General features: G+C 51.0%; 1 protein-coding gene across 1 annotated transcript in view; it reads right to left on the bottom strand.

The window, feature by feature from the left end:
* iqch (IQ motif containing H) overlaps positions 1-26509 on the bottom strand; it is a 245774-nt gene that overhangs the window by 36496 nt on the left and 182769 nt on the right. The window contains exons 16-18 of the mRNA XM_065002854.1: positions 8258-8378; positions 6148-6268; positions 5493-5658 (exon numbers count right to left, since the gene is read on the bottom strand). Coding sequence (XP_064858926.1) covers positions 5493-5658; positions 6148-6268; positions 8258-8378 — 408 coding nt within the window. The remainder of the gene's footprint in view (positions 1-5492; positions 5659-6147; positions 6269-8257; positions 8379-26509) is intronic.

The following is a 26509-nucleotide window of genomic DNA, read 5'->3' as shown; positions in this document are numbered from 1 at the left end:
CCTGGAGAAGTAGGGGGAGGGGGAGAGAGAGACATCGATCCTGGAGAAGTAGGGGAGGGGGAGAGGGAGAGAGACATATATCCTGGAGAAGTAGGGGGGAGAGAGAGACATCTATCTGCTGATGTGTGTCCTCCTCCCTGACCTAACCTCAGCTTCCCTAAATTGATCTTCTGACCAGCATAGTAACAACCTATACCTCTAGCTGCAATGGCGTGATCGACTACACAACTCTGGATTGGAGGGACCACTATACTGCCTGTCTACAGACCACTATACTGCCTGTCTACAGACCACTATACTGCCTGTCTACAGACCACTATACTGCCTGTCTACAGACCATTATACTGCCTGTCTACAGATCACTATACTGCCTGTCTACGGACCACTATACTGCCTGTCTACAGACCACTATACTGCCTGTCTACAGACCACTATACTGCCTGTCTACAGACCACTATACTGCCTGTCTACAGACCATTATACTGCCTGTCTACAGACCACTATACTGCCTGTCTACGGACCACTATACTGCCTGTCTACGGACCACTATACTGCCTGTCTACGGACCACTATACTGCCTGTCTACGGACCACTATACTGCCTGTCTACGGACCACTATACTGCCTGTCCACGGACCACTATACTGCCTGTCTACGGACCACTATACTGCCTGTCTACGTACTGCCTGTCTACGGACCACTATACTGCCTGTCTACGGACCACTATACTGCCTGTCTACGGACCACTATACTGCCTGTCTACAGACCACTATACTGCCTGTCTACGGACCACTATACTGCCTGTCTACAGACCACTATACTGCCTGTCTACAGACCACTATACTGCCTGTCTACGGACCACTATACTGCCTGTCTACGGACCACTACTGCCTGTCTACGGACCACTATACTGCCTGAGGACCACTATACTGCCTGTCTACGGACCACTATACTGCCTGTCTACGGACCACTATACTGCCTGTCTACGGACCACTATACTGCCTGTCTACGGACCACTATACTGCCTGTCTACGTACTGCCTGTCTACGGACCACTATACTGCCTGTCTACGGACCACTATACTGCCTGTCTACGGACCACTATACTGCCTGTCTACAGACCACTATACTGCCTGTCTACAGACCACTATACTGCCTGAGACGGACCACTATACTGCCTGTCTACGGACCACTATACTGCCTGTCTACGGACCACTATACTGAGAGAGGGAGGACCACTATACTGCCTGTCTACGGACACTATACTGCCTGTCTGACGTACTGCCTGTCTACGGACCACTATACTGCCTGTCTACGGACCACTATACTGCCTGTCTACGGACCACTATACTGCCTGTCTAGCAGACCAACTGCCTGTCTACAGACCACTAACTGCCTGTCTACGGACCACTATACTGCCTGTCTACAGACCACTATACTGCCTGTCTACAGACCACTATACTGCCTGTCTACGGACCACTATACTGCCTGTCTACGGACCACTATACTGCCTGTCTACGGACCACTATACTGCCTGTCTACGGACCACTATACTGCCTGTCTACGGACCACTATACTGCCTGTCTACAGACACACTATACTGCCTGTCTACGGACCACTATACTGCCTGTCTACAGACCACTATACTGCCTGTCTACAGACCACTATACTGCCTGTCTACAGACCACTATACTGCCTGTCTACAGACCACTATACTGCCTGTCTACGGACCACTATACTGCCTGTCTACGGACCACTATACTGCCTGTCTACGGACCACTATACTGCCTGTCTACGGACCACTATACTGCCTGTCTACGGACCACTGCCTGTCTACAGACCACTATACTGCCTGTCTACAGACCACTATACTGCCTGTCTACGGACCACTATACTGCCTGTCTACGGACCACTATACTGCCTGTCTACGGACCACTATACTGCCTGTCTACAGACCACTATACTGCCTGTCTACGGACCACTATACTGCCTGTCTACGGACCACTATACTGCCTGCCTGTCTACAGACCACTATACTGCCTGTCTACAGACCACTATACTGCCTGTCTACAGACCACTATACTGCCTGTCTACGGACCACTATACTGCCTGTCTACAGACCACTATACTGCCTGTCTACAGACCACTATACTGCCTGTCTACGGACCACTATACTGCCTGTCTACGGACCACTATACTGCCTGTCTACGGACCACTATACTGCCTGTCTACGGACCACTATACTGCCTGTCTACGGACCACTATACTGCCTGTCTACGGACCACTATACTGCCTGTCTACGGACCACTATACTGCCTGTCTACAGACCACTATACTGCCTGTCTACGGACCACTATACTGCCTGTCTACGGACCACTATACTGCCTGTCTACAGACCACTATACTGCCTGTCTACGGACCACTATACTGCCTGTCTACGACCACTATACCACGGACCACTATACTGCCTGTCTACGGACCACTATACTGCCTGTCTACGGACCACTATACTGCCTGTCTACAGACCACTATACTGCCTGTCTACGGACCACTATACTGCCTGTCTACGGACCACTATACTGCCTGTCTACAGACCACTATACTGCCTGTCTACGGACCACTATACTGCCTGTCTACGGACCACTATACTGCCTGTCTACGGACCACTATACAGACCACTATACTGCCTGTCTACAGACCACTATACTGCCTGTCTACAGACCACTATACTGCCTGTCTGACCACTATACTGCCTGTCTACGGACCACTATACTGCCTGTCTACGGACCACTATACTGCCTGTCTACGGACCACTATACTGCCTGTCTACGGACCACTATACTGCCTGTCTACGGACCACTATACTGCCTGTCTACGGACCACTATACTGCCTGTCTACGGACCACTATACTGCCTGTCTACGGACCACTATACTGCCTGTCTACGGACCACTATACTGCCTGTCTACGGACCACTATACTGCCTGTCTACGGACCACTATACTGCCTGTCTACGGACCACTATACTGCCTGTCTACGGACCACTATACTGCCTGTCTACGGACCACTATACTGCCTGTCTACAGACCACTATACTGCCTGTCTACAGACCACTATACTGCCTGTCTACGGACCACTATACTGCCTGTCTACGGACCACTATACTGCCTGTCTACAGACCACTACACTGCCTGTCTACAGACCACTATACTGCCTGTCTACAGACCACTATACTGCCTGTCTACGGACCACTATACTGCCTGTCTACGGACCACTATACTGCCTGTCTACAGACCACTATACTGCCTGTCTACAGACCACTATACTGCCTGTCTACAGACCACTATACTGCCTGTCACGGACCACTATACTGCCTGTCTACAGACCACTATACTGCCTGTCTACGGACCACTATACTGCCTGTCTACGGACCACTATACTGCCTGTCTACGGACCACTATACTGCCTGTCTACAGACCACTATACTGCCTGTCTACGGACCACTATACTGCCTGTCTACGGACCACTATACTGCCTGTCTACAGACCACTACACTGCCTGTCTACAGACCACTATACTGCCTGTCTACAGACCACTATACTGCCTGTCTACGGACCACTATACTGCCTGTCTACGGACCACTATACTGCCTGTCTACAGACCACTATACTGCCTGTCTACAGACCACTATACTGCCTGTCTACAGACCACTATACTGCCTGTCTACGGACCACTATACTGCCTGTCTACAGACCACTATACTGCCTGTCTACGGACCACTATACTGCCTGTCTACGGACCACTATACTGCCTGTCTACGGACCACTATACTGCCTGTCTACAGACCACTATACTGCCTGTCTACAGATGTAGGATTTACAATTAATTCACCCTATTGCAGGACAATTGTCGTGTATTTAAAGTTTTAAAAAGGCTTCTGAAGTTTCAGACTTGATTTTCCCACACGAAAAATGCATCGACTTCTTCAAGATTGTCCATTGATTATAATACACATCATAATTCACATTTCCTGTTGCTGCAGGAAACTGGCTCAAATTAAGATCCTACATCTGTATTCAGTCAACTGGCTACCTACCTACTAATCTCAGAACCTGCCCTGGCCAGCTACGACATCTGGTTGTGGGAGGCAGTGGTTTAATTTAGACACTCATGAGAGACTACAACCCGATGTATGTTTCACCCTGTCTCTCCTAGCTGCTGCTCCAGTGTCCTAGGGCCTCCCTGTCTCTCCTAGCTGCTGCTCCAGTGTCCTAGGGCCTCCCTGTCTCTCCTAGCTGCTGCTCCAGTGTCCTAGGGCCTCCCTGTCTCTCCTATCTGCTGCTCCAGTGTCCTAGGGCCTCCCTGTCTCTCCTACCTGTTGCTCCAGTGTCCCAGGGCCTCCCTGTCTCTCCTAGCTGCTGCTCCAGTGTCCCAGAGCCTCCCTGTCTCTCCTAGCTGCTGCTCCAGTGTCCTAGGGCCTCCCTGTCTCTCCTACCTGCTGTTCCAGTGTCTTAGGGCCTCCCTGTCTCTCCTATCTGCTGCTCCAGTGTCCTAGGGCCTCCCTGTCTCTCCTATCTGCTGCCCCAGTGTCCTAGGGCCTCCCTGTCTCTCCTAGCTGCTGCTCCAGTGTCCTAGGGTCTCCCTGTCTCTCCTAGCTGCTGCTCCAGTGTCTCAGGGCCTCCCTGTCTCTCCTAGCTGCTGCTGCAGTGTCCTAGGGCCTCCCTGTCTCACCTACCTGTTGCTCCAGTGTCCCAGGGCCTCCCTGTCTCTCCTATCTGCTGTTCCAGTGTCCCAGGGCCTCCCTGTCTCTCCTATCTGCTGCTCCAGTGTCCTAGGACCTCCCTGTCTCTCCTAGCTGCTGCTCCAGTGTCCTAGGGCCTCCCTGTCTCTCCTATCTGCTGCTCCAGTGTCCTAGGGCCTCCCTGTCTCTCCAACCTGCTGCCCCAGTGTCCTAGGGCCTCCCTGTCTCTCCTACCTGCTGCTCCAGTGTCCTAGGGCCTCCCTGTCTCTCCTAGCTGCTGCTCCAGTGTCCTAGGGCCTCCCTGTCTCTCATATCTGCTGCTCCAGTGTCCCAGGGCCTCCCTGTCTCTCCTACCTGCTGCTCCAGTGTCCCAGGGCCTCCCTGTCTCTCCTACCTGCTGCTCCAGTGTCCTAGGGCCTCCCTGTCTCTCCCACCTGCTGCTCCAGTGTCTTAGGGCCTCATTTTCTCTCCAACCTGCTGCCCCAGTGTCCCAGGGTCTCCCTGTCTCTCCTACCTGCTGCTCCAGTGTCCCAGGGTCTCCCTGTCTCTCCTACCTGCTGCTCCAGTGTCCTAGGGCCTCCCTGTCTCTCCCACCTGCTGCTCCAGTGTCTTAGGGCCTCATTTTCTCTCCAACCTGCTGCCCCAGTGTCCCAGGGTCTCCCTGTCTCTCCTACCTGCTGCTCCAGTGTCCCAGGGTCTCCCTGTCTCTCCTACCTGCTGCCCCAGTGTCCTAGGGCCTCCCTGTCTCTCCTACCTGCTGCTCCAGTGTCCTAGGGTCCAGGAATGTGGCCAGGTCCATAGAGACATGTCCGATGATGTGGCGTTGAAGACAGGCCTGTCCCACACGGAGACAGAGGGTGTGTAGGGCATCAGGACACACAGAGGCTTGAGGCACTGAGGATCCTGCAGTCTCCAACTCACTGACAGAAGAAGAAGAGGAGGAAGAAGAGGAAGAAGAGGAAGAAGCTGTCCAATGTAAATAAATGTGTTTTATTACAACCCTTGAGAAACACACATACTCAGACATAGGTTGGAGAGGTTGGGGCAGAGGAGTTTTAGGGGTTCAGTTCACGAAGGGTACAACGGCAGGAGATGTCATCTCAAATTTAATCCCAGCAACACTTGGATTTCCAGCTCACTTCCTGTCAGAAGTCCGGTTGCTGGACCAACTCTCTAACCTCTAGGCACGGTGACCTCTAACCTCTAGGCAGCCTACCTGGTGACCTCTAACCTCTAGGCTGCACGGTGACCTCTAACCTCTAGGCTGCCTACCTGGTGACCTCTAACCTCTAGGCTGCCTACCTGGGGCTGTGGAGCTGGTCTCCACAGGACAGCACGGTGACCTCTAACCTCTAGGCTGCCTACCTGGGGCTGTGGAGCTGGTGATCTCTAACCTCTAGGCTACCTACCTGGGGCCGTGGAGCTGGTCTCCACAGGACAGCACGGTGACCTCCCCGTCTGGCTGCAGTAGCAAGTCTACTGTTAGACAGGTAACACTGTCTGAGGGAGGGTATCCCTCCACTACACCACCTGGAGGGGGAGGAGAATGAGGGGGTGAGAAGTGGCAGGGGGAGGAGAATGAGGGGGTGAGGAGAATGAGGGGGTGAGAAGTGGCAGGGGGAGGAGAATGAGGGGGTGAGAAGTGGCAGGGGGAGGAGAATGAGGGGGTGAGAAGTGGCAGGGGGAGGAGAATGAGGGGGTGAGGAGAATGAGGGGGTGAGAAGTGGCAGGGGGAGGAGAATGAGGGGGTGAGAAGTGGCAGGGGGAGGAGAATGAGGGGGTGAGAAGTGGCAGGGGGAGGAGAATGAGGGGGTGAGAAGTGGCAGGGGGAGGAGAATGAGGGGTGAGAAGTTGCAGGGGGAGGAGAATGAGGAGAATGAGGGGTGAGAAGTGGCAGGGGGAGGAGAATGAGGAAAATGAGGGGGTGAGAAGTGGCAGGGGGAGGAGAAGGAGGAGAATGAGGGGGTGAGAAGTGGCAGGGGGAGGAGAAGGAGGAGAATGAGGGGTGAGAAGTGGCAGGGGGAGGAGAAGGAGGAGAATGAGGGGGTGAGAAGTGGCAGGGGGAGGAGAAGGAGGAGAATGAGGGGGTGAGAAGTGGCAGGGGGAGGAGAAGGAGGAGAATGAGGGGGTGAGAAGTGGCAGGGGAGGAGAATGAGGAGAATGAGGGGGTGAGAAGTGGCAGGGGGGAGAATGAGGAGAATGAGGGGGTGAGAAGTGGCAGGGGGAGGAGAATGAGGAGAATGAGGGGGGTGAGAAGTGGCAGGGGGAGGAGAAGGAGGAGAATGAAAATGTGGAGTAGCAGGAGGGGACGGGAGGAAGAGGAGGGGATGGGGAGGAAGAGGCGGGGATGGAGGGGAGGAAGGGATGAGGAGGAAGAGGCGGGGATGGGGAGGAAGAGGCGGGATGTGGAGGAAGAGGCGGGGATGGGGAGGAAGAGGCGGGGATGGGGAGGAAGAGGAGGGGATGGGGGGCGGAAGAGGAGGGGATGGGGCGGAAGAGGCGGGGATGGGGAGGAAGAGGAGGGGATGGGGAGGAAGAGGAGGGGATGGCGAGGAAGAGGCGAGGATGGGGAGAAAGAGGAGGGGATGGGGAGGAAGAGGCGGGGATGGGGAGGAAGAGGCGAGGATGGGGAGGAAGAGGAGGGGATGGGGAGGAAGAGGCGAGGATGGGGAGAAAGAGGAGGGGATGGGGAGGAAGAGGCGGGGATGGGGAGGAAGAGGCGAGGAAGAGGAGGGGATGGGGAGGAAGAGGCGGGGATGGGGAGAAAGAGGCGGGGATGGGGAGGAAGAGGCGGGGATGGAGAGGAAGAGGAGGGGATGGGGAGGAAGAGGCGGAGGGGTACAGTCAAATATAAATAGTAATAACGAGGAAGTTGAGTTTGAGTGAAAACAGAGAAACTATAAAATATATATTTTTTAAACGAACTGACACCTGATCTCTTTTCCCCCAAACTGACATTGAGCGAGTGTCCCAAATGGCACCCTAATCCCTTTGCAGTGCACTACTTTAGACCAGAGCTCTGTACTATAGAGGGGGTCGTTTGGAACACAGGCCTTACAGAGATGCTGCCAGGAGCAGCTGTTCATCATCATTCAAGGGACCATCAGAATAATAGATTCATTCTGTCCATTCACATATTCAGATTGGACACATTTGGGCAATTATAAAAAGGTCTAAGGAATAAGAATGACTGTATTCAAATCAGAACCTTTCGTTGGCCTTCGCTGTGCACATATAGTGGCGCTTGTATATATATATATATATGTGTGTGTGTGTGTGTGTGTGTGTAAATGCGTGTGGTGTATGCATTGCGTATTCGTCCCTGTGTGTGTGTGTGTGTGTCCATCCGTCCCTGCGTGTGTGTGTGTGTGTGTGTGTGTGTGTGTGTGTGTGTGCGTGCGTGTGTGTAAATGCAGTGTATGCATTGCGTATTCGTCCCTGTGTGTGTGTCCATCCGTCCCTGCGTGTGCGTGTGTGTGTGTGTGTGTGTATGTGTGTGTGTGTGTGTGTGTGTGAGACCTTGTCTAAGGAAGGTGTCCAGGAAACAGGCCCAGGTGGGGTAACAGGAGGTCTTAACAGGCTGGGCATAGTGGGACAACCACTCTGGAACCTCCTCCAGGTACTTCATAAGAACAGGCTCCTGGGGGAGGAGAGAGCGAGAGAGAGAGAGAGAGAGAGAGAGAGAGAGAGAGAGAGAGAGAGAGAGAGAGAGAGACAGAGAGAGAGAGATACAGAGAGAGAGAGAGAGAGAGAGAGAGAGAGAGAGAGAGAGAGAGAGAGATACAGAGAGAGAGAGAGAGAGAGATACAGAGAGAGAGAGAGAGAGAGAGAGAGAGAGAGAGAGAGAGAGACAGAGAGAGAGAGACAGAGAGAGAGAGAGAGAGAGAGAGACAGAGAGAGAGAGAGAGAGAGAGAGAGAGAGATATACAGAGAGAGAGATAGAGAGAGAGAGAGAAGTAGGGTAGGTAGGGTCTGTAGGGTCTGTACATTTTTTTTATCATATTCAACTGTGGGAGATGGAATCTAAAACAAAAATCCAGAAATTCACATTGTATGATTTTTAAGTAATTAATTTTCATTTTATTGGTAGTCTAGTGGTTAGAGTGTAGAGGTGGTAGGTCGTCTAGTGGTTAGAGTGTAGAGGTGGCAGGTAGCCTAGTGGTTAGAGTGTAGAGGTGGCAGGTAGCCTAGTGGTTAGAGTGTAGGGGTGGCAGGTAGCCTAGTGGTTAGAGTGTAGAGGTGGCAGGTCGCCTAGTGGTTAGAATGTAGAGGTGGCAGGTAGCCTAGTGGTTAGAGTGTAGAGGTGGCAGGTAGTCTAGTGGTTAGAGTGTAGAGGTGGTAGGTAGTCTAGTGGTTAGAGTGTAGAGGAGGCAGGTAGCCTAGTGGTTAGAGTGTAGAGGTGGTAGGTAGTCTAGTGGTTAGAGTGTAGAGGAGGCAGGTAGCCTAGTGGTTAGAGTGTAGAGGTGGCAGGTAGCCTAGTGGTTAGAGTGTAGAGGTGGCAGGTAGCCTAGTGGTTAGAGTGTAGGGGTGGCAGGTAGCCTAGTGGTTAGAGTGTAGAGGTGGTAGCCTAGTGGTTAGAGTGTAGAGGTGGCAGGTAGAATAGTGGTTAGAGTGTAGAGGTGGCAGTGTAGCCTAGTGGTTAGAGTGTAGGGGTGGCAGGTACCCTAGTGGTTAGAGTGTAGGGGTGGCAGGTAGCCTAGTGGTTAGAGTGTAGAGGTGGCAGGTAGCCTAGTGGTTAGAGTGTAGAGGTGGCAGGTAGCCTAGTGGTTAGAGTGTAGAGGAGGCAGGGTAGCCTAGTGGTTAGAGTGTAGAGGTGGCAGGTAGCCTAGTGGTTAGAGTGTAGAGGTGGCAGGTAGCCTAGTGGTTAGAGTGTAGAGGTGGCAGGTAGCCTAGTGTTTAGAGTGTAGAGGTGGCAGGTAGCCTAGTGGTTAGAGTGTAGAGGTGACAGGTAGCCTAGTGGTTAGAGTGTAGAGGTGGCAGGTAGCCTAGTGGTTAGAGTGTAGAGGTGACAGGTAGCCTAGTGGTTAGAGTGTAGAGGTGGCAGGTAGTCTAGTGGTTAGAGTGTAGAGGTGGCAGGTAGTCTAGTGGTTAGAGTGTAGAGGTGGCAGGTAGCCTAGTGGTTAGAGTGTAGAGGTGGCAGGTAGTCTAGTGGTTAGAGTGTAGAGGTGGCAGGTAGCCTAGTGGTTAGAGTGTAGAGGTGGCAGGTAGCCTAGTGGTTAGAGTGTAGAGGTGGACTGAAAGGTTGCTAGATTGAATGGTTATTGTATTGTACTGATCAACAACGTTTACAGGCTATTAAAGGCAGGTGAGCATCGGACTAGTAACCGAAAGGTTGCTGGATCAAATCCCCAAGCTGACAAGGTAAAACTCTGTCATTCTGTCATTCTGCCCCCTGAACAAGGCAGTTAACCCACTGTTCCCCGGTAGGCCGTCATTGTAAATAAGAATTTGTTCTTAACTGACTTGTCGAGTTAAATAAAGATAAGATAAACAAAAAACATGTAAATAGAAATTTAGAAAGAATTTGAATGAACAAATACATTTTTTTTGGGCATAGTCTCCCAGTACTATTTACAATCAAAGTGCATTTATAACATTTTTTTGTTTTATTTTTATAGTTAATGAGAGAAGAAATGTGTTGAAAGCTCTCGAAACATCACGTCTAGAATACAAAATGTTTTTTTTTGTTTGTTGTTTTTCTATGTTTGTACATTATCAAAGTGTTCTTTTATTGACTCAACAGCCAGGAGCATTACTGCTTCACTGTGACTGGATTCTGTCTGGCTCCACTGAACACCAGACTGAACGAGAACGTTAGGACGTTTGGGTTCAAACACTATTCCAAATATTTCAAATACTTTTGGGAGTGTTTACTCACTGGAGTGCCAGATGGGCGGGGGGCGTTTGAACAGTGTTGAAACTGGATCTGTTGGTCTATTAACTCAGGCGAGCTCAATCTAGCCCAGATAGAGCATTTGAAATGATTATCGAATAGTATTTGAACCCAGGTCTGATGTTTTGTATTTCTGTCATGTACCAGTCATCATCATATTCCAGTACGTGTGTGTGTGTGTGTGTGTGTGTGTGTGTGTGTAAGTGTCTGTGTGTGTGTGTGTGTGTGTATGTGTGTGTGTGTGTGTGTGTGTATGTGTGTGTGTGTGTGTGTGTATGTATGTGTGTGTGTGTGTGTGTGTGTGTGTGTGTGTGTGTGTGAGTGTGTGTGTAAGTGTCTGTGTGTGTGTGTGTGTGTGTATGTGTGTGTGTGTGTGTGTGTGTATGTGTGTGTGTGTGTGTGTGTATGTGTGTGTGTGTGTGTGTGTGTGTGTGTGTATGTATGTGTGTGTGTGTGTGTGTGTGTGTGTGTGTGTGTGTGTGTGTATGTATGTGTGTGTGTGTGTGTGTGTGTACTGTAAGATCCAGGGTCAACAACACGTTGCCACAGTGATTCCGCTTCGCTACACGCCATAAAGCACACAATGGCGCTGCAAAAAAAAAAAAAAGATGTAAAAGGATGGAAACGACGATTGTCGTTAGTTCTCAACGGAAGAGCGACCTCACCCCAAGACTTCCCTTATAGATGACCTTCACAGAGGGACGGCGGGGGGTAGATGAGGGGAGAAAGGAGGGGATTTTATACTTTTTTCGGACTTAAAACACTCTGTGAGAGGATCGAAGCCTTGCTGTTGTGTGTGTCCACATAAAGCAGAGATATCTGGCCATAAATAAAAACAGCTACTACTTCAGCTCAGAGTCATATGAACTCAGCCAAAAAAAAAAAAAGAAACCTCACTTTATCAGGACCCCGTCTCTTCAAAGATAATTAGTAAAAATCCAAAATAACTTCACAGATCTTCATTGTAAAGGGTTTAAAAACGGTTTCCCATGTTCGTTCAATGACACTAACAGCTTACAGGCGGTAGGCAATTAAGGTCACAGTTATGAAAACCTAGGACACTAAAGAGACCTTTCTACTGACTCTGAAAAACACCAAAAGAAAGATGCCCAGGGTCCCTGCTCATCTGCGTGAACGTGCCTTAGGCATGCTGCAAGGAGGCATGAGGACTGCAGATGTGGCCAGGGCAATAAATTGCAATGTCTGTACTGTGAGTCGCCTAAGACTGCGCTACAGGGAGACAGGACGGACAGCTGATCGTCCTCACAGTGGCAGACCACGTGTAACAACACCTGCACAGGATTGGTACATCCGAACATCACACCTGCGGGACAGGTACTGTCCGAGTTACACCAGGAACGCACAATCCCTCCATCAGTGCTCAGACTATCCGCAATAGGCTGAGAGAGGCTGGACTGAGGGCTTGTAGGCCTGTTGTAAAGGCAGGTCCTCACCAGACATCCCCGGCAACAACGTCACCTACGGGCACAAACCCAACATCGCTGGACCAGACTGGCAAAAAGTGAGCACGTCTGGGACCTGTTGGATCGGAGGGTGAGGGCTAGGGCCCCATTCCCCCCAGAAATGTCCAGGAACTTGCAGGTCCCTTGGTGGAGGAGTGGGGTAACATCTCACAGCAAGAACTGGCAAATCTGGTGCAGTCCATGAGGAGGAGATGCATTGCAGTACCTAATGCAGCTGGTGGCCACACCAGATACTGACTGTTACTTTTGATTTTGACCCCCCCTTTGTTCAGGAACACATTATTCAATTTCTGTTAGTCACATGTCTGTGGAACTTGTTCAGTTTATGTCTCAGTTGTTGAATCTTGTTATGTTCATACAAATATTTACACATGTTAAGTTTGCTGAAAATAAACGCAGTTGACAGTGAGAGGTTTCTTTTTTAAATTTGACACGAGGAACATCTGAACATCTGAGGAACGTTTCCTGTCCTCAGTCTGACACGAGGAACATCTGAACATCTGAGGAACGTTTCGTGTACTCATTTTGACATGAGGAACGTCTGAGGAACGTTTCGTGTCCTCAGTTTGACATGAGGAACGTCTGAGGAACGTTTTGTGTCCTTAGTTTGACACTAGGAACGTCTGAGGAACGTTTCATGTCCTCAGTCTGACACTAGGAACGTCTGAGGAACGTTTCCTGTCCTCAGTCTGACACGAGGAACGTCTGAGGAACGTTTCCTGTCCCCAGTCTGACACTAGGAACGTCTGAGGAACGTTTCCTGTCCCCAGTCTGACACTAGGAACGTCTGAGGAACGTTTCCTGTCCCCAGTCTGACACGAGGAACGTCTGAGGAACGTTTCCTGTCCCCAGTCTGACACGAGGAACGTCTGAGGAACGTTTCGTGTCCTCAGTTTGACATGAGGAACGTCTGAGGAACGTTTCCTGTCCTCAGTTTGACACTAGGAACGTCTGAGGAACGTTTCATGTCCTCAGTCTGACACTAGGAACGTCTGAGGAACGTTTCCTGTCCCCAGTCTGACACTAGGAACGTCTGAGGAACGTTTCCTGTCCTCAGTCTGACACGAGGAACGTCTGAGGAACGTTTCCTGTCCTCAGTCTGACACGAGGAACGTCTGAGGAACGTTTCCTGTCCTCAGTCTGACACTGAAAGCTTTTGGTTGTATACATTACTGCCACCGGTGTAACTGCTAAACTGCTTTCTGACTGTACTGATTGTAGCAGGTTCACTAACACGTTAGTTCTATTATGTTGACTAGAACGTGACAATGTTGTAGGTTGTGTGTAGAGGTTAGAGGTCATGATATGAAGGTTTGGCTTGGAAAAGGTATTTTCACCTGGTCACAGACAGCTGATGGGTTGTGCACTGAAGTCCACAAGCGAAGGGAAAAGGTGAGAGGAGGAGAGAGAGTAGATAGTAGCGAGAATGAATTATATAATACAAGAAGGAAAGTGATTATGTTGTTTTTATGCGGTTGCTATGAAAGTGAGGGGTGTATTCATTCTGCCAATTCTGTTGAAAAACACTTCCTAAATGGAAGCAAACGTAACGAAACGCGGATAAACACACCTGAATGTGTCCAATTGAAACTCTCATTTGCAACTGTTGGACTAATGATTACACCCTAGATCAGCTAGATGCAGGCCAGAGTGTACAAGGAGGAATTGAATGTGTCTCTGTCACCTTGATTACTCAAAATCCTCTCGGCCTGTGTGTACCTACTAGGTTGTAGTAACCTCATGATGGGTACAGGGAACATTCTAGTATCATGTCGTAGCCTAAACCTATCGATGATAACAATGAGCTGGGTGAATGGAATATGAATGACAGTCATCCAATATGCTGTAAAAGAAATAAGGGCCGTGCTCATTATAAATATATATATATATATCGTCCCCCTTAAACGGTACCAACCACCACTGTGTTTATGGGTCGTACTTAAACGGTACCAACCACCACTGTGTTTATGGGTCGTACTCGCCCCTGATCTTAAACGGTACCAACCACCACTGTGTTTATGGGTCGTACTCGCCCCTGATCTTAAACGGTACCAACCACCACTGTGTTTATGGGTCGTACTCGCCCCTGATCTTAAACGGTACCAACCACCACTGTGTTTATGGGTCGTACTCGCCCCTGATCTTAAACGGTACCAACCGCCACTGTGTTTATGGGTCGTACTTAAACGGTACCAACCGCCACTGTGTTTATGGGTCGTACTTAAACGGTACCAACCGCCACTGTGTTTATGGGTCGTACTTAAACGGTACCAACCACCACTGTGTTTATGGGTCGTACTCGCCCCTGATCTTAAACGGTACCAACCACCACTGTGTTTATGGGTCGTACTCGCCCCTGATCTTAAACGGTACCAACCGCCACTGTGTTTATGGGTCGTACTCAACCCCCTGATCTTAAACGGTACCAACCACCACTGTGTTATGGGTCGTACTCGTACCAACCACCACTGTGATCTTAAACGGTACCAACCACCACTGTGTTTATGGGTCGTACTCGCCCCTGATCTTAAACGGTACCAACCACCACTGATCTTAAACGGTACCAACCACCACTGTGTTTATGGGTCGTGATCTCACCCCTGATCTTAAACTCACCACCACTGATCTTAAACGGTACCAACCACCACTGTGTTATGGGTCGTACTCGCCCCTGATCTTAAACGGTACCAACCACCACTGTGTTATGGGTCGTACTCGCCCCTGATCTTAAACGGTACCAACCACCACTGTGTTATGGGTCGTACTCACCCCTGATCTTAAACGGTACCGACCACCACTGTGTTATGGGTCGTACTCACCCCTGATCTTAAACGGTACCAACCGCCACTGTGTTATGGGTCGTACTCACCCCTGATCTTAAACGGTACCAACCGCCACTGTGTTTATGGGTCGTACTCACCCCTGATCTTAAACGGTACCAACCACCACTGTGTTATGGGTCGTACTCGCCCCTGATCTTAAACGGTACCAACCGCCACTGCGTTATGGGTCGTACTCGCCCCCTGATCTTAAACGGTACCAACCACTACTGTGTTTATGGGTCGTACTCGCCCTTGATCTTAAACGGTACCAACCGCCACTGTGTTATGGGTCGTACTCGCCCCTGATCTTAAACGGTACCAACCACCACTGTGTTTATGGGTCGTACTCACCCCTGATCTTAAACGGTACCAACCGCCACTGTGTTATGGGTCGTACTCGCCCCTGATCTTAAACGGTACCAACCACCACTGTGTTATGGGTCGATACTCACCCTGATCTTAAATCGGTACCAACCACCACTGTGTTATGGGTGGTACTCGCCCCTGATCTTAAACGGTACCAACCACCACTGTGTTATGGGTCGTACTCGCCCCTGATCTTAAACGGTACCAACCACCACTGTGTTTATGGGTCGTACTCGCCCCTGATCTTAAACGGTACCAACCACCACTGCGTTATGGGTCGTACTCGCCCCTGATCTTAAACGGTACCAACCACCACTGCGTTATGGGTCGTACTCGCCCCTGATCTTAAACGGTACCAACCACCACTGCGTTATGGGTCGTACTCGCCCCTGATCTTAAACGGTACCAACCACCACTGCGTTATGGGTCGTACTCGCCCCTGATCTTAAACGGTACCAACCACCACTGCGTTATGGGTCGTACTCGCCCCTGATCTTAAACGGTACCAACCACCACTGCGTTATGGGTCGTACTCGCCCCTGATCTTAAACGGTACCAACCACCACTGCGTTATGGGTCGTACTCGCCCCTGATCTTAAACGGTACCAACCACCACTGCGTTATGGGGTCGCCCCTGATCTAAACGGCCCTGATCTTAAACGGTACCAACCACCACTGCGTTATGGGTCGTACTCGCCCCTGATCTTAAACGGTACCAACCGCCACTGCGTTATGGGTCGTACTCGCCCCTGATCTTAAACGGTACCAACCACCACTGTGTTATGGGTCGTACTCGCCCCTGATCTTAAACGGTACCAACCGCCACTGTGTTATGGGTCGTACTCGCCCCTGATCTTAAACGGTACCAACCACCACTGTGTTTATGGGTCGTACTCACCCCTGATCTTAAACGGTACCAACCGCCACTGTGTTATGGGTCGTACTCGCCCCTGATCTTAAACGGTACCAACCACCACTGTGTTATGGGTCGTACTCGCCCCTGATCTTAAACGGTACCAACCACCACTGTGTTATGGGTCGTACTCGCCCCTGATCTTAAACGGTACCAACCACCACTGTGTTATGGGTCGTACTCGCCCCTGATCTTAAACGGTACCAACCACCACTGTGTTATGGGTCGTACTCGCCCCTGATCTTAAACGGTACCAACCACCACTGTGTTTATGGGTCGTACTCGCCCCTGATCTTAAACGGTACCAACCACCACTGTGTTATGGGTCGTACTCGCCCCTGATCTTAAACGGTACCAACCACCACTGTGTTTATGGGTCGTACTCGCCCCTGATCTTAAACGGTACCAACCACCACTGTGTTTATGCCCCTGATCTTAAACGGTACCAACCGCCACTGTGTTTATGGGGTCGCCCCTGATCTTAAACGGTACCAACCACCACTGTGTTTATGGGTCGCCCCTGATCTTAAACGGTACCAACCGCCACTGTGTTTATGGGTCGTACTTAAACGGTACCAACCACCACTGTGTTTATGGGTCGTACTTAAACGGTACCAACCACCACTGTGTTTATCTTAAACGGTACCAACCACCACTGTGTTTATGGGTCGTACTCGCCCCTGATCTTAAACGGTACCAACCACCACTGTGTTTATGGGGTCGCCCTGATCTTAAACGGTACCAACCACCACTGTGTTTATGGGTCGTGCTTAGCTGATCTTAAACGGTACCAACCACCACTGTGTTTATGGGTCGTCGCCCCTGATCTTAAACGGTACCAACCACCACTGTGTTTATGGGTCGTGTTTATGGGTCGCATTTCGCCCCTGATCTTAAACGGTACCAACCACCACTGTGTTTATGGGTCGTGATCTTAAACGGTACCAACCACCACTGTGTTTATGGGTCGTCACCCCTGATCTTAAACGGTACCAACCACCACTGTGTTTATGGGTCGTACCTCGCCCCTGATCTTAAACGGTACCAACCACCACTGTGTTATGGGTCGTACTCGCCCCTGATCTTAAACGGTACCAACCACCACTGTGTTTATGGGTCGTACTCACCCCTGATCTTAAACGGTACCAACCACCACTGCGTTATGGGTCGTACTCGCCCCTGATCTTAAACGGTACCAACCACCACTGTGTTTATGGGTCGTACTCACCCCTGATCTTAAACGGTACCAACCACCACTGTGTTTATGGGTCGTACTCGCCCCTGATCTTAAACGGTACCAACCTCCACTGTGTTATGGGTCGTACTCGCCCCTGATCTTAAACGGTACCAACCGCCACTGCGTTATGGGTCGTACTCGCCCCCTGATCTTAAACGGTACCAACCACCACTGTGTTTATGGGTCGTACTCACCCCTGATCTTAAACGGTACCAACCACCACTGTGTTATGGGTCGTACTCGCCCCTGATCTTAAACGGTACCAACCACCACTGTGTTATGGGTCGTACTCGCCCCTGATCTTAAACGGTACCAACCACCACTGTGTTATGGGTCGTACTCACCCCTGATCTTAAACGGTACCAACCACCACTGTGTTATGGGTCGTACTCGCCCCTGATCTTAAACGGTACCAACCACCACTGTGTTTATGGGTCGTACTCGCCCCTGATCTTAAACGGTACCAACCACCACTGCGTTATGGGTCGTACTCGCCCCTGATCTTAAACGGTACCAACCACCACTGCGTTATGGGTCGTACTCGCCCCTGATCTTAAACGGTACCAACCACCACTGCGTTATGGGTCGTACTCGCCCCTGATCTTAAACGGTACCAACCACCACTGCGTTATGGGTCGTACTCGCCCCTGATCTTAAACGGTACCAACCACCACTGCGTTATGGGTCGTACTCGCCCCTGATCTTAAACGGTACCAACCACCACTGCGTTATGGGTCGTACTCGCCCCTGATCTTAAACGGTACCAACCACCACTGCGTTATGGGTCGTACTCGCCCCTGATCTTAAACGGTACCAACCACCACTGTGTTATGGGTCGTACTCGCCCCTGATCTTAAACGGTACCAACCACCACTGCGTTATGGGTCGTACTCGCCCCTGATCTTAAACGGTACCAACCGCCACTGCGTTATGGGTCGTACTCGCCCCCTGATCTTAAACGGTACCAATCACCACTGCGTTATGGGTCGTACTCGCCCCTGATCTTAAACGGTACCAACCGCCACTGTGTTATGGGTCGTACTCGCCCCTGATCTTAAACGGTACCAACCACCACTGTGTTTATGGGTCGTACTCACCCCTGATCTTAAACGGTACCAACCGCCACTGTGTTATGGGTCGATTTCGCCTGATCACTCGCCCCTGATCTTAAACGGTACCAACCACCACTGTGTTATGGGTCGTACTCGCCCCTGATCTTAAACGGTACCAACCACCACTGTGTTATGGGTCGTACTCGCCCCTGATCTTAAACGGTACCAACCACCACTGTGTTATGGGTCGTACTCGCCCCTGATCTTAAACGGTACCAACCACCACTGTGTTATGGGTCGTACTCGCCCCTGATCTTAAACGGTACCAACCACCACTGTGTTTATGGGTCGTACTCGCCCCTGATCTTAAACGGTACCAACCACCACTGTGTTATGGGTCGTACTCGCCCCTGATCTTAAACGGTACCAACCACCACTGTGTTTATGGGTCGTACTCGCCCCTGATCTTAAACGGTACCAACCACCACTGTGTTTATGGGTCGTACTCGCCCCTGATCTTAAACGGTACCAACCGCCACTGTGTTTATGGGTCGTACTTAAACGGTACCAACCGCCACTGTGTTTATGGGTAAACGGTACCAACCGCCACTGTGTTTATGGGTCTTAAACGGTACCAACCACCACTGTGTTTATGGGTCGTACTCGCCCCTGATCTTAAACGGTACCAACCACCACTGTGTTTATGGGTCGTACTCGCCCCTGATCTTAAACGGTACCAACCACCACTGTGTTTATGGGTCGTACTCGCCCCTGATCTTAAACGGTACCAACCACCACTGTGTTTATGGGTCGACTCACCCCTGATCTTAAACGGTACCAACCACCACTGTGTTTATGGGTCGTACTTAAACGGTACCAACCACCACTGTGTTTATGGGTCGTACTTAAACGGTACCAACCACCACTGTGTTTATGGGTCGTACTCGCCCCTGATCTTAAACGGTACCAACCACCACTGTGTTTATGGGTCGATCGCCCCTGATCTTAAACGGTACCAACCACCACTGTGTTTATGGGTCGTACTCGCCCCTGATCTTAAACGGTACCAACCACCACTGTGTTATGGGTCCCCTGATCTTAAACGGTACCAACCACCACTGTGTTTATGGGTCACCCTGATCTTAAACTCACCCCTGATCTTAAACGGTACCAACCACCACTGCGTTATGGGGTCGCCCCTGATCTTAAACGGTACCAACCACCACTGTGTTTATGGGTCGTACTCACCCCTGATCTTAAACGGTACCAACCACCACTGTGTTTATGGGTCGTACTCGCCCCTGATCTTAAACGGTACCAACCACCACTGTGTTATGGGTCGTACTTAAACGGCCCCTGATCTTAAACGGTACCAACCACCACTGCGTTATGGGTCGTACTCGCCCCTGATCTTAAACGGTACCAACCACCACTGTGTTTATGGGTCGTACTCACCCCTGATCTTAAACGGTACCAACCACCACTGTGTTATGGGTCGTACTACTGATCTTAAACGGTACCAACCACCACTGTGTTTATGGGTCGCCCCTGATCTTAAACGGTACCAACCACCACTGTGTTATGGGTCGTACTCACCCCTGATCTTAAACGGTACCAACCACCACTGTGTTATGGGTCGTACTCACCCCTGATCTTAAACGGTACCGACCACCACTGTGTTATGGGTCGTACTCACCCCTGATCTTAAACGGTACCAACCGCCACTGTGTTATGGGTCGTACTCACCCCTGATCTTAAACGGTACCAACCGCCACTGTGTTTATGGGTCGTACTCACCCCTGATCTTAAACGGTACCAACCACCACTGTGTTATGGGTCGTACTCGCCCCTGATCTTAAACGGTACCAACCACCACTGCGTTATGGGTCGCCCCTGACTACCGCCCCTGATCTTAAACGGTACCAACCACCACTGTGTTTATGGGTCGTACTCGCCCCTGATCTTAAACGGTACCAACCACCACTGCGTTATGGGTCGTACTCGCCCCTGATCTTAAACGGTACCAACCACCACTGCGTTATGGGTCGTACTTCGTACCAACCACCACTGTGTTTATGGGTCTGATCTTAAACGGTACCAACCACCACTGTGTTATGGGTCGTACTCGTACCAACCACCCCTGATCTTAAACGGTACCAACCACCACTGCGTTATGGGTCGTACTCGCCCCTGATCTTAAACGGTACCAACCACCACTGCGTTATGGGTCGTATTTGATCTTAAACGTACCAACCCCCTGATCTTAAACGGTACCAACCACCACTGTGTTTATGGGTCGTACTCACCCCTGATCTTAAACGGTACCAACCACCACTGTGTTATGGGTCGTACTCACCCTGATCTTAAACGGTACCAACCACCACTGTGTTATGGGTCGTACTCGCCCCTGATCTTAAACGGTACCAACCACCACTGTGTTATGGGTCGTACTCGCCCCTGATCTTAAACGGTACCAACCACCACTGTGTTATGGGTCGTACTCGCCCCTGATCTTAAACGGTACCAACCACCACTGTGTTATGGGTCGTACTCGCCCCTGATCTTAAACGGTACCAACCACCACTGTGTTTATGGGTCGTTCTCGCCCCTGATCTTAAACGGTACCAACCACCACTGTGTTATGGGTCGTACTCGCCCCTGATCTTAAACGGTACCAACCACCACTGTGTTTATGGGTCGTACTCGCCCCTGATCTTAAACGGTACCAACCACCACTGTGTTTATGGGTCGTACTCGCCCCTGATCTTAAACGGTACCAACCGCCACTGTGTTTATGGGTCGTACTTAAACGGTACCAACCGCCACTGTGTTTATGGGTCGTACTCACCCCTGATCTTAAACGGTACCAACCGCCACTGTGTTTATGGGGTCGCCCCTGATCTTAAACGGTACCAACCACCACTGTGTTTATGGGTCGTACTCGCCCCTGATCTTAAACGGTACCAACCACCACTGTGTTTATGGGTCGTACTCGCCCCTGATCTTAAACGGTACCAACCGCCACTGTGTTTATGGGTCGTACTTAAACGGTACCAACCACCACTGTGTTTATGGGTCGTACTTAAACGGTACCAACCACCACTGTGTTTATGGGGTCAACCACCACTGTGTTTATCTTAAACGGTACCAACCACCACTGTGTTTATGGGTCGTACTTAAACGGTACCAACCACCACTGTGTTTATGGGTCGTACTTAAACGGTACCAACCACCACTGTGTTTATGGGTCGTACTCGCCCCTGATCTTAAACGGTACCAACCACCACTGTGTTATGGGTCGTACTTAAACGGTACCAACCACCACTGTGTTTATGGGTCGTACTCACCCCTGATCTTAAACGGTACCAACCACCACTGCGTTATGGGTCGTACTCGCCCCTGATCTTAAACGGTACCAACCACCACTGTGTTTATGGGTCGTACTCACCCCTGATCTTAAACGGTACCAACCACCACTGTGTTTATGGGTCGTACTCGCCCCTGATCTTAAACGGTACCAACCTCCACTGTGTTATGGGTCGTACTCGCCCCTGATCTTAAACGGTACCAACCACCACTGTGTTATGGGTCGTACTCGCCCCTGATCTTAAACGGTACCAACCACCACTGTGTTTATGGGTCGTACTCACCCCTGATCTTAAACGGTACCAACCACCACTGTGTTATGGGTCGTACTCGCCCCTGATCTTAAACGGTACCAACCACCACTGTGTTATGGGTCGTACTCGCCCCTGATCTTAAACGGTACCAACCACCACTGTGTTATGGGTCGTACTCACCCCTGATCTTAAACGGTACCGACCACCACTGTGTTATGGGTCGTACTCACCCCTGATCTTAAACGGTACCAACCGCCACTGTGTTATGGGTCGTACTCACCCCTGATCTTAAACGGTACCAACCGCCACTGTGTTTATGGGTCGTACTCACCCCTGATCTTAAACGGTACCAACCACCACTGTGTTATGGGTCGTACTCGCCCCTGATCTTAAACGGTACCAACCACCACTGCGTTATGGGTCGTACTCGCCCCTGATCTTAAACGGTACCAACCACCACTGTTTATGGGTTATGGGTCGTTACTCGCCCCTGATCTTAAACGGTACCAACCACCACTGTGTTTATGGGTCGTACTCGCCCTTGATCTTAAACGGTACCAACCACCACTGTGTTATGGGTCGTGATCTAAACTCACCCCCTGATCTTAAACGGTACCAACCGCCACTGTGTTATGGGTCGTACTCGCCCCTGATCTTAAACGGTACCAACCACCACTGTGTTATGGGTCGTACTCGCCCCTGATCTTAAACGGTACCAACCACCACTGTGTTATGGGTCGTACTCGCCCCTGATCTTAAACGGTACCAACCACCACTGTGTTATGGGTCGTACTCGCCCCTGATCTTAAACGGTACCAACCACCACTGTGTTTATGGGTCGTACTCGCCCCTGATCTTAAACGGTACCAACCACCACTGTGTTATGGGTCGTACTCGCCCCTGATCTTAAACGGTACCAACCACCACTGTGTTTATGGGTCGTTATAAACGGTACCAACCACCACTGTGTTTATGGGTCGCCCCCCCTGATCTTAAACGGTACCAACCACCACTGTGTTTATGGGTCGTATCTCGCCCCTGATCTTAAACGGTACCAACCACCACTGCGTTATGGGTCGTACTCGCCCCTGATCTTAAACGGTACCAACCACCACTGTGTTATGGGGTACTCGCCCCTGATCTTAAACGGTACCAACCACCACTGCGTTATGGGTCGTACTCGCCCCTGATCTTAAACGGTACCAACCACCACTGTGTTTATGGGTCGTACTCGCCCCTGATCTTAAACGGTACCAACCACCACTGTGTTATGGGTCGTGTACCAACCGCCCCTGATCTTAAACGGTACCAACCACCACTGTGTTATGGGTCGTACTCGCCCCTGATCTTAAACGGTACCAACCACCACTGTGTTATGGGTCGTACTTCGCCCCTGATCTTAAACGGTACCAACCACCACTGTGTTATGGGTCGTACTCGCCCCTGATCTTAAACGGTACCAACCACCACTGTGTTATGGGTCGTACTCGCCCCTGATCTTAAACGGTACCAACCACCACTGTGTTATGGGTCGTACTCGCCCCTGATCTTAAACGGTACCAACCACCACTGTGTTATGGGTCGTACTCGCCCCTGATCTTAAACGGTACCAACCACCACTGTGTTATGGGTCGTACTCGCCCCTGATCTTAAACGGTACCAACCACCACTGTGTTATGGGTTATGGGTCGTACTCGCCCCTGATCTTAAACGGTACCAACCACCACTGTGTTTATGGGTCGTACTCGCCCCTGATCTTAAACGGTACCAACCACCACTGTGTTATGGGTCGTACTCGCCCCTGATCTTAAACGGTACCAACCACCACTGTGTTATGGGTCGTACTCGCCCCTGATCTTAAACGGTACCAACCACCACTGTGTTATGGGTCGTACTCGCCCCTGATCTTAAACGGTACCAACCACCACTGTGTTATGGGTCGTACTCGCCCCTGATCTTAAACGGTACCAACCACCACTGTGTTATGGGTCGTACTCGCCCCTGATCTTAAACGGTACCAACCACCACTGTGTTATGGGTCGTGATCTTAAACGGCCCCTGATCTTAAACGGTACCAACCACCACTGTGTTATGGGTCGTACTCGCCCCTGATCTTAAACGGTACCAACCACCACTGTGTTATGGGTCGTACTCGCCCCTGATCTTAAACGGTACCAACCACCACTGTGTTATGGGTCGTACTCGCCCCTGATCTTAAACGGTACCAACCACCACTGCGTTATGGGTCGTACTCGCCCCTGATCTTAAACGGTACCAACCACCACTGTGTTATGGGTCGTACTCGCCCCTGATCTTAAACGGTACCAACCACCACTGTGTTATGGGTCGTACTCGCCCCTGATCTTAAACGGTACCAACCACCACTGTGTTATGGGTCGTACTCGCCCCTGATCTTAAACGGTACCAACCACCACTGTGTTATGGGTCGTACTCGCCCCTGATCTTAAACGGTACCAACCACCACTGTGTTATGGGTCGTACTCGCCCCTGATCTTAAACGGTACCAACCACCACTGTGTTATGGGTCGTACCAACCACCACTGTGTTATGGGCCCCTGATCTTAAACGGTACCAACCACCACTGCGTTATGGGTCGTACTCGCCCCTGATCTTAAACGGTACCAACCACCACTGCGTTATGGGTCGTACTCGCCCCTGATCTTAAACGGTACCAACCACCACTGCGTTATGGGTCGTACTCGCCCCTGATCTTAAACGGTACCAACCACCACTGCGTTATGGGTCGTACTCGCCCCTGATCTTAAACGGTACCAACCACCACTGCGTTATGGGTCGTACTCGCCCCTGATCTTAAACGGTACCAACCACCACTGCGTTATGGGTCGTACTCGCCCCTGATCTTAAACGGTACCAACCACCACTGCGTTATGGGTCGTACTCGCCCCTGATCTTAAACGGTACCAACCACCACTGCGTTATGGGTCGTACTCGCCCCTGATCTTAAACGGTACCAACCACCACTGCGTTATGGGTCGTACTCGCCCCTGATCTTAAACGGTACCAACCACCACTGCGTTATGGGTCGTTATGGGTCTCGCCCCTGATCTTAAACGGTACCAACCACCACTGCGTTATGGGTCGTACTCGCCCCTGATCTTAAACGGTACCAACCACCACTGCGTTATGGGTCGTACTCGCCCCTGATCTTAAACGGTACCAACCACCACTGCGTTATGGGTCGTACTCGCCCCTGATCTTAAACGGTACCAACCACCACTGTACGTTATGGGTCGTACTCGCCCCTGATCTTAAACGGTACCAACCACCACTGTGTTATGGGTCGTACTCGCCCCCTGATCTTAAACGGTACCAACCACCACTGCGTTATGGGTCGTACTCGCCCCTGATCTTAAACGGTACCAACCACCACTGCGTTATGGGTCGTACTCGCCCCTGATCTTAAACGGTACCAACCACCACTGCGTTATGGGTCGTACTCGCCCCTGATCTTAAACGGTACCAACCACCACTGCGTTATGGGTCGTACTCGCCCCTGATCTTAAACGGTACCAACCACCACTGCGTTATGGGTCGTACTCGCCCCTGATCTTAAACGGTACCAACCACCACTGCGTTATGGGTCGTACTCGCCCCTGATCTTAAACGGTACCAACCACCACTGTGTTATGGGTCGTACTCGCCCCTGATCTTAAACGGTACCAACCACCACTGCGTTATGGGTCGTACTCGCCCCTGATCTTAAACGGTACCAACCACCACTGCGTTATGGGTCGTACTCGCCCCTGATCTTAAACGGTACCAACCACCACTGCGTTATGGGTCGTACTCGCCCCTGATCTTAAACGGTACCAACCACCACTGCGTTATGGGTCGTACTCGCCCCTGATCTTAAACGGTACCAACCACCACTGCGTTATGGGTCGTACTCGCCCCTGATCTTAAACGGTACCAACCACCACTGCGTTATGGGTCGTACTCGCCCCTGATCTTAAACGGTACCAACCACCACTGTGTTATGGGTCGTACTCGCCCCTGATCTTAAACGGTACCAACCACCACTGCGTTATGGGTCGTACTCGCCCCTGATCTTAAACGGTACCAACCACCACTGTACCAACCGTTATGGATCTTAAACGGTACCAACCACCACTGCGTTATGGGTCGTACTCGCCCCTGATCTTAAACGGTACCAACCACCACTGCGTTATGGGTCGTACTCGCCCCTGATCTTAAACGGTACCAACCACCACTGCGTTATGGGTCGTACTCGCCCCTGATCTTAAACGGTACCAACCACCACTGCCCCTGTTATGGGTCGTACTCGCCCCTGATCTTAAACGGTACCAACCACCACTGCGTTATGGGTCGTACTCGCCCCTGA

This window comes from Oncorhynchus nerka, linkage group LG17 (genome assembly GCF_034236695.1).
Source record: "Oncorhynchus nerka isolate Pitt River linkage group LG17, Oner_Uvic_2.0, whole genome shotgun sequence".
Lineage (NCBI taxonomy): Eukaryota > Metazoa > Chordata > Actinopteri > Salmoniformes > Salmonidae > Oncorhynchus > Oncorhynchus nerka.
Note: the sequence above shows the minus strand (reverse complement) of the source record. Positions and strands in the feature narration are given on the sequence as shown.